Raw genomic sequence first — 13753 nt, 5'->3', positions numbered from 1 at the left:
TAAGAGTATCGATGAGTATCGGTACCGATAAGGAGTATCGGTATCGGTATCGATAAAATCCTAACGATATACATCCCTATTGATAATAAGGAAAATCATTTATCATTATGTAAATCAAACTAACAAAAGGTAGCTTGTTTCTTCTTCATGAAGCTTCCTCATGAGTCCGTCCTCCCTGATAAAAGTTTCTGTGTTGACATCTGTTTTCCAGCATGTGAAGTTACACGTAGGGAGTATCCGAGCTGGACATTTTTTCGCCAGGCTTCCAAAACTGTCTTGGTGACACTGTCGTTGCCAGCGGGTGTATTGTTACACTGAACAAAAATAAAAATGCAACACTTTTGTTTTTGCTCCCATTTTTCATGAGCTGAACTCAAAGATCTAAAATGTTTTCTATATACACAATACTCACCGGACATGTCGCCCATTGAGCATGTTTGGGATGCTCTGGATACGACACGTATATGGTACGTATACGACAGCGTGTTCCAGTTCCTGCCAATATCTAGCAGGTTCGCACAGCCATTGAAGAGGAGTGGACCAACATTACACAGGCCACAATCAACAACCTGATCAACTCTATGCAATGGAGATGTGAAGCAAATGGTGGTCACACCAGATACTGACTGGTTTTCTGACCCCCCCAGACCCCCCCTTTTACTGTGGCCAGCCTGAGGCACACCTGTGCAATAATCATGCTGTCTAATCAGCATCTTGATATGCCACACCTGTGAGGTGGGATGGATTATTATGGCTCATGAAAAATGGAAGCAAAAACAAAAGTGTTGCGTTTATATTTTTGTTCAGTGTAAATAGTTGTGATGGTTGTGAACGCCAGTAGTTCGAAAGTAGGGCTTACAGATCACTTCAGGTCTTTCCCTTGATTCCAAGGATTAACTGAGCAAGCAGCAGCCATACATGATCTCCTGCTTTTGAGCTCATCAGATACCGAAAGCACCTTCACCAGCCACATTTACCAAACGTTCATTCTTTCTTCTGTTCTTAAGTAACATAAATTGCACAATCCATAAAAACTTGCCACATTGTGTTTTACTAGGCTACACTTTTCAGAGTTTATTTTGGTGAGCCCAAAGAACACCTGTTCTGTGATCATGTTCTTTTCTTACAAATAGCACTGTTAAAGCCAACATTTATTTTTACATTTATATTTTCTGTTGTACTCAATGAAATGTGTTAGATCAGATCATCTTTAACGACTCCTTTAAAGCCCCTGTACGGAGTTTTTAACTGGATATGCAAAAGTCTCTGGTTTCTGCTGATGTGTCTCTGTTACCTACAACAGCAAATGAGCCCATCAGTGTGAAGATACGCCTTTTCTAAGTAGTCTAATTCTATACCTCTGAAAGGCCTTGGTCGGGTCGGACCACTGACGAAACGATTTACGGCAGTCAGACTGGAACTGACGACACTCAGCATATCTGTTTTGTTGCTACGCTAGCCAGTGCTAACTGAGCTAAAACGTTTGTCATGGCTGATATTGAGACAAAGAATAGAAAAATAATTCGAACCGAAGACCAACGAAAGGCCAAGAGGGAATCCGATCGAGCTAGGGCTAAACACGGATAAACATTGACGATTCCTTCGAGAGATGGAGAGAGTTGCGGGGCTTGAAGGGATTCAAGTCGGATCCAGAATTTGCCCGATTCCTCCTAGACAGGTATGTAAATTTTATTTCATTTATGAAATGTATTGCGGGACGTAGTTTACAGCAATACATGAATTTATACTGTTACAACAAAGCTGGCTAACGTTACCACTAGATTAGCTCTTGATACTACACTCGTAAAAACGACAACAAACGTCTTAGATCACGCATCCATTTCAGCTGTGTGTATGCCTCAGCCCTGCCGACCTGCAACGATGCATTGGTAATATCCTCTGTCATTCTAAATGATTCAGTTTCTTACTTAGAACAAAACATCCATCACAATCACTGTGACTTTGCTGTAATGCTAGCTCTGTAGCACCGTGGGTAATATATATAGCTGGGAAATCGCAGTGCAACAGCAGCATTACTCACAGTGACAATAGTGCAGTCTTTGCATGTTTAGCCTATGTCACAGTCAGACATCACGGTAATACAGTTAGCTTACAATGTAACATATTATGTTGGCAATGCTACTGCAGTTTTTTCCAATGCTGGGTTATTGCATTGACAATAAAATATTACTAAGGTAAGTTGACAACTAAACTAAACAGTTCTACTACCGAGTTATCTAAACTGTTGGTTGTAGGCTTACTGTTACGAACTTAGATGTATGTCTGTGTAAATTCTCATTTGTCCAGGTCAAGGCATGATTCAATTACTTAGAGAGAACTTAGATACAAGTTTTAACATTACTTTGTTTCACCGGCGGCATATTATATTACATAGAAATACAAATAGATATATTACCTCATCCATATGCACGCTGTAGATAGCTGCTAAAAAAAAAAAAAAAAGTTTTTCTTTTTCTTCTTCTTCTTTCCGACGTTTCCAAAACAAATCTACATGCGCCTGCCAGACTAACATCTTCACAACAGTGGGCGCTAGGGATCATTCCATCATCCCCTGTTCTTAAGCTTTACTAAATGTCAGAAACCATGACAGCTGCATCTTTACTGGAAATGATTATACATATATATATATATATATATATATATATATATATATATATATATATATATATATATATATATATATATATAAAGGTAAAATGCTCTTTAAATATGCAGTATTTTTCATTTCTGAAAAGTTGGCACAGATGTGGATTGAGGTGTGTAGGAGAAGGTCAAAGGCAGACAAACTAAGAAAAAAAAACTTCTGCACACTTCACCTCATTTAAGAACATGAATACATTTTATTAACAACTTTTTGGTTCAAAAGTTGAATGTCTTGAGTTAGTGCCTTTGCACTTCCAGTTCCCATTGGTTATTTGCATGTGTTCTGGGTTAATTGCCTTGTATACAATCTGTGGTTAACAGTGGTTTTATTTTTGCTCTTAAATACTTATTATTAGTATTATTATAAAGCGTTTACACGAGTTTACATAGGCATTTGCTAACAAGTGTTAAATGAGACAGATATATTAAACAACATCACACTGAACAGTCATCTTTTAGGCAGACTTTGGTTGCAAACTATCCAAACTCTTATTCTACAAATTATAGATTTATTGGGTTGTAGTATAGTGTGTATAATATAGTGTAGTAGGAAACTTTTTACTTACGATGATTTTATGTAGTCTTCTAATATCACAAAGTGTTGTTCATCTGTGAAGGCTATCTTCCTGAACAGAATGTCTATGCCTCATAAAGTTATGTTTGCCACAAAGAAACATTTCTGCAATAATTGAAAATACAATGGAATAAATAACCTCATAGGCCTTCTTGAGGGAAGAGGGATGATACTGTCTTCCAGATTAGCCCACAAAAATACATCAACCCTGCAGCATTCCACACATTGCAATACAATAGTTGCCCACCATTAGTTTTCAGTTTTGGCCATCCAAGCTAAGAAGTTTGGGCTGTTCTGCAATAGAACCATGAAACTCATTTTGCACAGGGTCTGTCTGCCTGCCACAGACAGTCTGATGTTTCATATTTGTCAAAGTTTTCCCGCTAACTTTGAACTTTGTAAAATTTTTCAATGGAAATTAAGTTGTTTTAACTTAATCTATAATCTTGGGAGTAAGTTGTTGTCCTTGGTATTTATATGAAGGTATTCCATGTCTTGTTTGATCAATATTGCGACTCTAGCATTGATCTTAGAAAGTGTACAGATATGAAGTACATACATAAAAATTTTATCCTAAAGTTCCAGAGGGTTTTGAACCCCAACAATACAAAAATTTGTTTTCAACCCATGACTCACCATTAAGTTTCAGTTTTACCACTTATAGGGAGGAAGGTTGGGTGCCCCTGCTCTACATTATCCATGGCTATCAATCAACATACTGATAAAGTGATGAAAATGATTTGTTTGTTTTACATCTTTTATCTAGTTGCACAACTTTCTATAATCATTTGAGATAGATATTTTTTATTTTCTTTTGTAATTGGATATAAACTGTATGTGGTGAGACATGTGCAACAAAAGTCTACCGGCTTTGAAAATTAATTTTCTGATGTTTCGGAGGCTTTTTTTTCACCTTGATCTCACAATTTACTCCAAAAATTAATCCATTAAACTTCAATTATCACATATTTTTCAGTGTAATGACCTTCTGTGAACAAACTGCTGAATAAGAGCCAGTTGGTCCTGTTAAAAATTAGCATGTTCCTTTATTTTGATAACATGAATGAGCCATTAGTAACAACATGTCTGCAAGTATGAAGCACACGCCTTAAAGGTAATATTTACTCATGGTGTGTTTTAAGTGCTGTGAGGGAAACCAAATACATAGGCAAAACAGTAGTGTCACTCTGGGGAAGTAGAAGTCTGTATGGCAGCGGAGTATGTGTATGAAGGACCTTTAGCTGTATGTTGAATAATTACATTAAGAGGAATGACTGGACCTTTGATTTAAGCCACAGGATCCAATTGTTTGTTCTGCTCCAGAGGTTTTGTCAGCAGCCATGGCTTCCCTCGGGCAGATCATCTTTTGCAGGTATGACCATATAGTTTGAATCTCTCTAGTGATGCTGATTCAGTACTTAATAATGCATATCAGTGTCTTTAGTGGCTACTTAAGTATCTACTTAATCTACTTAATTAGCAATTTTGGGTTACTTTGTACTTTTCTCAAGTTTTTCTGTCTAATGTTTCCTTATATTTATACAACACCACATGTCACTACTTTTTACTCCACTTTTTTGACAGCAGCAGATACCAGTACCTTTCAGATTTCTGTTTATAAATTATAGTACCATCTTAAATGTTAGACCAGGAGCTTTTTTAAGGAAGTGGTCCCAACAAAGAAGTGTCCAATAGGGGCTCTTTGTCACATATCAGAGTTGTGAATTGCTACAGACTACATCCATCTAGACCAGCTACATAATAAAATCCTACTCTCGCTTTGATGCACTAAAAATCTGAAAACAATTAAAACAATAACACATTGGTCACGGGGGTCACGTTTCTATAGAATGAAGACTTTTTCTTTTAATGCTTTGAGCACATTTAGCTGACCTTTAATGCAAAACTTTTACAACCACAGGAACATGTTTTAGATTGTTGCCTTGCAATTTTCATTTTAATAAATGATATTCTTTCATGCCTGGGTGCTTAGCTGTCTACATCAAGAGCAGTGTTTCTATCTTGTTGGCTGTGAAGTTCATCTCCAAGTTTATGTTGGCAGGGTGTCTGTTTCCTTACACTTTCCTGTGTTTGTGCTTGTCTGCAGTATGATTATCCTCATCGTCTTATTCTCTGCCCTCATCATCCTCATCCTATCCGTGTCCTTGACAGGTAAGATCTGTTGATCCTTGTGAGATCCTGTGATCCTTAGGGTTGACACTGTCAGGCCTGAGGGGCCACATTGACAACCCTCCAGGAGGGAAAACATCTGGATGTGTCTGGTTTTGCTCTATGCATGTTGTTCATAATGCATTTCAGTGTGTATTTTCTGTCTAAGATTTAAAACAAATGTAATAATTTACGTGCAGGGAGGATAAAAAAAGAAAAAATACCTGCACACTGCTTGTTCTTTCCCCATTATTCTTTTTATTCAGTGTAGACATGTAGCTTTGGTCACAGATGTATGTTAGGTTCAAGGTTCAGGTGAAGTTAGGAGGGTTGGGATACTCCACCTGCTGCAAATAATTCAAAGATATGTGTCCAGGGGAACAAGGTGAGGCGCAGTATGCAGCATTCCCGTCATACAGTGCTGTAGGGATGACATGTTTTTGTAGGCTAAGTTAGCACTGCCCTGGTTCCCTCCACAAAAATGTGATTTCTGAATTGGACTTTTGAATATTGCCAGAAATAATATCTGTGATAAACACAGGTTCATGATAGTTAGATGTTTTGTTCAGCAAGAGAATCGTGACAGATGAACATTAACTTTGTGACTGTTGAAGCATAAATTAAATCTCCAGACATAAAAAGCTAATGTTAGCCTTTAAACAGACTACATCACGGTCAAATTACTTAGACGTCACCATCACTAAATTGCTAAATTACACATATTTTACAAACTGATCAATGTACAGGTTGTAAAGTTAGGGTTAGAATAGTTTGCCACTTAAGTCAGCCTGTAAGGATGGACTAGTGGGCAGATGAGCCTCTGTAGTCTCATTTAGACACTTGGTAGCAACTGCCATTTTTAGTAAAGGTAATGATGTATTTAATGTTGTAGAACAGAACGTGTCAATATCCTCAGCCTGTGGTAACCACACACCTTATTTCAGGCATTTAACCGCAAACCAGTTTAAACCTCTCACTTACTTTGAGACAAGGGAATGGAAGTGCAAAAATAATAACTGATTTCAGAGTTTGAGACCTAAAAACTATACTGCTTTATTAAAGTAACAGCTAGAAATACATTTCAAGCTCATACTTTGACTATGGCTGCACATTCCGCTCAAAAATGTAATGGTTGATGAGATATAGTAAAAAAAAATTAAAAAGTGAAGATGTTTTCATTTTGTTTTTCATTCTAACAAGTACAATACAATACAATACTCACTTGTTGGTGTGTACATTGGAGGAGTCATTAGTCGCTGTAATGACTACTTCTATTCTATATTTTCATGTTAGCCATAAAGGGCCCTTGAATAAAAGATATCAGGGACAAAGTTCAAAGTTTTCATTAAAAACAAATAAGAATTCCATAAAACTTCTGAGGCTGATAAGAGATTTCAGCAGTCAAGTCAAACTCATATCTGACAGAGTTATGGGGGTTTAACTCATCATTGTTTCCTTTTTGACCTGCCAGAGAGGGATAGTAATGAAAGCAGGGAATTTTGTTCTATTTTGGTTATAACTTAGCAAAAAATAATTTGATTTGACTAATTCAGACTGATGGTCTGTTATCTTCCTTTTGTAACTTAATAATTAATTTTCAAACAGAAGTTGGATTTGTATTTTGTCCCCCACCTCTTACAAAGCTCTTCAAATCACTTTGGGAAGGGGCCTCTTCATGGGTAGATATACTGTGAGTCTGTGCCTGTGTCCTCGTCCCACAGGCTCCGGATTCGGAGGCTCTACATCCTCAGTGGTGAGCAGCAACAAAAATCCCATTGCCAACCTCGGCGAGGATCAGCTTCTCAGTTGCTACGTTAACGCAGGACAAAATTCCATAATCAACCAGGTGTCAGTCACCTGGGAGAAGAAGGGGCTGACTGGACTTGTTTACAAGTATGCTGATGGAGCTGATGATCTTACAGACCAGAACCCACAGTTCAAAGCGAGGACCCAGGTCTTCCCTGGTTCTTTAGTCGGAGGGAACGGTTCTCTGCTGCTGAGGGCTGTGAGAAGTAGTGATGAGGGGGAGTACACCTGCAGCATCAGCTCATCAGAAGGCAAAGGAACAGTCAACATACAACTCAGAACAGCAGGTAGGATGACTCGTCTTTCAGGTTTCACTGTGTGTTTGCTTTGAAAATTAATCTCAGGTACATTGGAAACACTTAAGGTCAAGTGTGTAGGATTTAGGCAGATCTATTTACAGAAATGGAATATACTATTCATTATCATGTTTTCATTAGGGCATGATAATGTTGTCAGAAAAAGTGGCAATTCTAAATTTGATACAATACTTTTACAGCATACATATATATATATTTGATATGCTTAATTAGAAACTTACACAACATTGAGGGCAGAGAGTTTGAGATATTTCTTAAAGATAAATATAACAAGGCTTGTGTACCGTGTGTTAAATTGGGATGAGGCATCTTATGTTGGCACTGGAGTGTTGTCAACTCGCTGTCAGAGAGAAGAGGGAATATATTTTTAAAAAACGAGTGTATAATCACCCGATACTTTTGTTACCTTAGAATGAGCATTTTAGATCTAACAAGGAAAATCTGGATACACCGTAGGAGGCAGAGCCCTGTTCAACAGCTGCTCAGTGGCGCATGAAACCAAAATAGTTTGCAGGTCTAAAACTACCCGTAGGGCTCATAGAATGTGTGCACTTCTGCTGGCAATGTCAGCTATCTCCCAGATAGCCCCCTGCTTACTTGAATAGGGATAAAAAGATTAGACAGTCGAATTCTTGTAGACTTTTCAAGTCATTTTATGTGGTTTGTGACAATCAGAGAAATGCTGCACTGTGTGTACAGAAGCTTCTTTTCCAGTATTATCTCTGGGGAGAAAGTCATTTTTGGGCCCCAGTGCATCACATGACGTTTAAATGACATGGTTTGGCCACTATGTAAACTGGCCTCAGAGGCCAGGACACTTCCTGGGGCTGGCCACCATGTTGCACCACCATGTTTGTCCAGAACCAAATCAACCACTGGATCTAGAGAGAGCTAACTGGAAATGTTGGTAGCTAACATTCGCATTTGTACATAACATAGGTTACATATACCACACTAACATTGCTACAAAACATGTCATGTTCAAGTGTTTAAGTAAGGCTGGGCGATAAAACGATCTCGATCATATTCACAATAAAACTTTCCACAATAACGATGATGAATTGATGACATTTATTTTTTCCGATGACGTTTTTTTTTTTTAAAAGTCCATTTTCTTCTACCTAGAACACTACACCAACAGCCAATCACACAGCAGAGAAACAAATGCATGTGGTGGATGCATGTTACTGGCCCCTCCCACTCACAACAACTCAGATTAGCAAAGTGAGTGCCAGGAAACTGACAAAGACAAAGAAATTGAACCGAAGAAAGGTCACACCATTTTGCTTATTTGGAAATAGTTCTCCTATCTGAAGTCTGACAAAGGACAGACCAACATTAGGGTCAAAATGTGTCAGCGACCACTTACCTCTTCATCTCAACAGGTACCGTCCCAAACAGAACTCTGAAAGCACAAGTTTGCGCTATCATGCTAGTGTCAGCCTCCAAGCAAGTAGCCAACAGACCAGCCCCACTGCTTCTACTAGTCAAACTTCACTTCCACAACCAACAATCGCCGCTGCTTTTTCAGCCATTACCCCATGAGAAGAAACCGAAGCGATACAAAGACATAACCAGCACAATGACACACTACCACTAAAGATATGATGCCTATAGGCACAGTTTAAAAACAGGGCTTCAAGAAGCTAATGACTGTCATGGATGCTAAGTACACTCTGCCAAACATCAGTCCCTCAGCTGTATGCAGAGTGGAAGGTAAAGGTATGATATGTGGTCTAGTCGCATATCCGAACCACATCAGGTCTTACAGAACAGGAGGCTAACGAAGCTGAACTGAACAACTACCCACAAGCTCAAGAATGTGCAATATTCACAGGATACAGTAGCATAATCATCCTCTACATTGAACTTTTTATTATTTTCTTTAATCAATGTTCAGTTCAGTATACTACTATCATGTTTGAGGCATGTTTGAAAGGAGCGATTTGTTGTTCATATTTATATTTTATTTATTCAGTGTTTAACATAAAGCAATTTGGTTGGTTGGTTCTGTTGAATGTTTGTCATCTAGTCGCTAACAATAAATAAATGTTTTTTTATAAACCATAATTTGTTTTCGGTTCTGTCCTAAGGAGAATATTTTAAAACTGTAAATTCAACATTATATATATTGTAATAATTATCGACATCAATCAATATGAAAAAACATATTGCGATAACACTTTTGGCCATATCGCCCAGCCCTATGTTTTAGTTAACTTTTGTTGTGGTGACAAAAACAGGTATTGAATACACATGATCTGTTCCTAACCCTTATCAGTGTTTTTTGCACCTAAACCTAACCAGACCATGAACATAGTGTCACAACATAAACTTGAAAACTGAAGCTTAAAAAATATATAAATTTGCAACCCCTCAGAAATGTAAAGTTGTTCCAAGATTTATTTTGGTGACTGGGTTGTGAGGTGAGAGGTGTTCAGTTGGTTGCAATTTGCAGCCACTCCACTAGATGCCACTAAGTCCTACACTGTGCCTTTAACCCTCCATATTTAGCATTTATAAATATTTAATAGATTATTCATAACACACTTGTGATTATGTATATATTAGCAGAAATGTGCATTTTCACTGTTACAATCATTATTTCTTCCATGAAGATTTATTTCATATACTTACAACTGTGTTTAATTAAATTGTCATTAATAATATGTTTATATTGTAGCGTCCATGTATTATAAGTGTCTATATATGGCCTCTTAGTTGTTAAAAAATACTGCAGATTAATAAAAACTTTAGATCTGCATATAACTACATTGTATTAATACTACGGTTACATAATGTTAAGCACTGTTAAAAAAAGCTGAATTGACAGGTAAGTTTAAACACTCATCTGTTGAGTCAGACTAAGTTACAGACTGAAAAAAGACAAGCATTCCTTTCCTAACGACTCTGAAGCTCAGAGCTCACGTGTCCTTAACGACTCTGTAAGGACACTCCCACACAGAGTTCAAAAGCCTGCACCTCCCCTCCAGTTAGTTAGAACTGAAGAAGCCCTTGATGAGAAGTGAAACTTCTTCTGGAAACTGAAAAAAAGTACAGAGAGTACATTAGAATTCCTACCCTGCTATTCTCTTTAAATGGGTTGTAATAATTTCAATTATTTTCTCTAGGACTTTACAGTCTTGTTTTTTGATTTAAAGTAGCCAAACACAATGTGACTACTGACTGACGTTGGCCTGTGGCATGTATTTGTGATTTTTACTAACCACTTTTATTGTCTCAGCTTTTTCAGCCCCCACATTAAAATTCTCCAGTGGCGCCCTGGTTGCTGAGGCGCGCAGCTGGTTTCCCAAACCGAACATAACATGGTCAGACTATGATGGGCACGTCCTGCAGGGAAGCACAAACTTCACACAAAACTCTGCTGGGATATTCACTGTTGTCAGCAGACTGCAGTCAGTCAACATGAGCGACACTTACACCTACAGGATTGAAAATAACCTTGTTACTGCCCTCTCTAGGGCGACTATAACAGGTATTATGGTCTTATTATTTTAGATCATTTTATTTTAAGATCTGTGAATGTCATCTCTCTGTCATGAACTGACTTGAAGTTGACTGGCACAATCCAACCAGGATATGTTTGTTTTACACAGGAATTTTACTCATCACAGGTACTCAGTCTTTTAAAGCAGCTGTTTAGTGTCTCTTGTGGCTCAGTTGGAGCTTTAGAAAGTCTGAGAAAATGACTCTGATGATGTCAACAATGTTATATTTTATGTTCTTCTATTAGTTTGTTATCTCAGATTGAGTCACAAAGACAGTTTGACAAACTGGAGAACTGAATTTGACAGACACGTACGTTTATCAGGCAAGAAGGATATAATGTAAGACACTGCTGAATTGCGTCATAGGATTTATACTGCAACTAAAATTCTTTAGTATGACCTTATTCAGGACTAAAAGTTAGGATATTCAGCCTTTGCTGCTTTGACTTTACCTCTTATTTTATTGAATGCTCAACTTCATGTCAGTGCAATAGTGAATAACTGAAATGCTCCTTTAATTTCACCGACATCTAGCAGACATTTCCTCTTTTTTCACATTGTACAGCAGAGTTTGAAATCCAAACAGAATAGACAAAAATAATTCAGCAATCATATTCAGCAAAAAACTGAGATTTGAATGTCCTTTCATATTTTCCAGGTTCTGAAGTATCAGCAAACACATATTTCATCTATGCTGCCAACGCTGCATCATCGCTGCTGTCATTAACTTACCTGGGCATCATGACAAGTGTCCTCTGCATCTATTATCTGACCTAATTACACACAAACTTTCCGTGTGTATGTGTGTGCGTGTGTGCATGCATGTGTTATATTCAGTGTCAGGATTTTTCAGGATTTGACAGAAGCAATTAGTCAAAGTACGTACAAGCAGTTATTTCTGACAATCATGTTATTAAATTTTTTATTCATTTAGTGGGTGTTGTTGCTATGTAACAGCATTCAACTGTAGTTTTTTTTGTTAACATTTTCTTTGTACTTTCTCAGATATGTTGTGTTTTAAATGAAGGCTCACTCTGGATTATATGTCAGTAAAGATTTTAAAATTCCAATAATTTGAGTTTATTTTATTTGTCTCTCCGTATAGCATCAAAAAGGGCCAACCAAGATTAAGTTTGTTTAAGACAAGCAGACCCCAGACAGGTCGGATTGGCTGTCACACCTCCTCTACTTTAGTGATCAACACTGGAGCCCCCCTAGGGCTGTGTGCTCAGCACCCTCCTGTTTACACTGTACACCATGACTGCACTCCCAGACATTGAGAGAACTCAATTTGTGCAGTACGATGAAGGCACCACCACACACCCCAGTCTACTACACATCAGTGGAGCTGAGGTGGAGCAGATAAACATTCAACCTATCTTGATCATTGAACATCAACACCCCCATTAAAAAAGCACAGAAAAGGTTCTACTTCCTACGGAAATGTTAACAAGTTTGTGTTTCCTATTTTCGACTGATTTATATCAGAGGGAAGTAATGACACAATCCTTCAGTAAGTGGGACCTGCTACCTTTGTATCCCAGTGACATTTAGATGTAACTTGAAAAAATTGGATTGCATTTTCCCATTTCAGTGGTAAGTTTCACATTTTTAGAATTGTTGAGAAGGTCTGCCTAGACTGCCTTCATCAGACACTCTTAAGAAAATTACCACAGAGATAAGGTTACCCTGAAGGATAATGGTTTATACATACATGAATTGTTGTTGAGGTAAGTTTGAATAGATAAGCCCGCGGCGCATATTGATGACATGATAAGTGGTCAACCCATGGCGGGGGGATTTAAAAATCAGCTTGCAGCAGTAAACACATAACAGTTACCTGCAACATACGACATGGCTGGGAACTGGGGCGACAACAAGGTTTGTGAGGCCCTCACTCTGCGAGCAGCGGCTGAGATCAACAGGCATTTGTCCGGGAATGAGTGTGGCTACGCGAGAGACAAATCCCAGGTCACCAGAGTATGGCTGGACTGGCCATATTCCGACATTTGCCAGTTAATCTGTGGGACAAGCCACTTGGCTAATCTGGTGCACATGGTGAGCAGCATGGAGGCGGTTGAGGACGTGGGCGAGCCGTCTCCCACCTGCAGCAGCGGCGACGACACCATGTAAAGATGGGGATCCTATTCATGCTAACCATGTAAGGCATGTTGCTTGTGCTTTTGTTAGAATGCCCGCCACCACACAAAAGGCAGAGGTTGACAAAGCCCCAGGTGATCAGTAGGGAAATCAAAGACCTGCTCGAGGAGCTGGACCGCAAATTGGACATGGATTGGATTCTTCTGACCCGTCAGCCTCCTCATCCTTCTTGCAGAAGCTGGAGTAAATGCCGTTGCTAACATTTTTTTGTATTTGCATGCTGCACATGACCTTGTGTGTTTTTTTTGCTGTGCACAACTTTTGTGAAATGTAACTTTAACTTTAATAAAACAATTGTACTTGATCCTTTATTGCTTCAGTCATACATGCATCAGGTACTTGTGCTGTAATGACATTGCACATTTACCCAAGTACTGTTCTTTCGTGCAAATTTTTACATTATGTACTTTACCTTTGAAGGAGGACACAGATGAGCAAGCTCACCATAAAGAGATCTTTAAATATAAACACCCTTTCTATGGGCAAATGCAATAAATCTATGGATCTAATGATCCCTCTGGCAGATTGTGGGTGCTGAACCTGATGTGAAGTTA

General features: G+C 38.4%; 1 protein-coding gene across 4 annotated transcripts; it reads left to right on the top strand.

The window, feature by feature from the left end:
* The first annotated feature begins 2737 nt into the window (after positions 1 to 2737).
* vtcn1 (V-set domain containing T cell activation inhibitor 1) lies at positions 2738 to 13425 on the top strand. 4 transcript variants are annotated; one of them, XM_030427414.1, is made up of 5 exons: positions 2856 to 4610; positions 5346 to 5410; positions 7129 to 7500; positions 10775 to 11026; positions 11698 to 12109. In XM_030427414.1, the coding sequence occupies exons 1-5, from the start codon at positions 4579 to 4581 to the stop codon at positions 11814 to 11816; spliced, it is 840 nt and encodes a 279-aa protein (XP_030283274.1). In that variant the 5' UTR covers positions 2856 to 4578; the 3' UTR covers positions 11817 to 12109. The 4 variants fall into 4 exon arrangements, 3 of the variants coding, with proteins under 3 accessions (XP_030283276.1, XP_030283274.1, XP_030283273.1); XR_003985069.1 differs by adding an exon at positions 12145 to 13425 and having other exon boundaries at positions 2857 to 5410; positions 11698 to 11917; XM_030427413.1 differs by having other exon boundaries at positions 2857 to 5410.
* Positions 13426 to 13753: the final 328 nt, after the last annotated feature.

The sequence above is a fragment of the Sparus aurata genome, chromosome 9 (assembly GCF_900880675.1).
Source record: "Sparus aurata chromosome 9, fSpaAur1.1, whole genome shotgun sequence".
In the NCBI taxonomy this organism is placed as follows: Eukaryota; Metazoa; Chordata; class Actinopteri; order Spariformes; family Sparidae; genus Sparus; species Sparus aurata.
This window is presented reverse-complemented; position numbering and strand designations above follow the sequence as displayed.

Coding starts and splice junctions, on each gene's coding strand:
- vtcn1 (XM_030427413.1), top strand. CDS start 5,203: ATGATATTCTTTCATGCCTGGGTGCTTAGCTGTCTACATCAAGAGCAG. Junction 5,411..7,128: donor CCTATCCGTGTCCTTGACAG/GTAAGATCTGTT, acceptor CTCGTCCCACAG/GCTCCGGATTCGGAGGCTCT. Junction 11,027..11,697: donor CTCTAGGGCGACTATAACAG/GTATTATGGTCT, acceptor CATATTTTCCAG/GTTCTGAAGTATCAGCAAAC.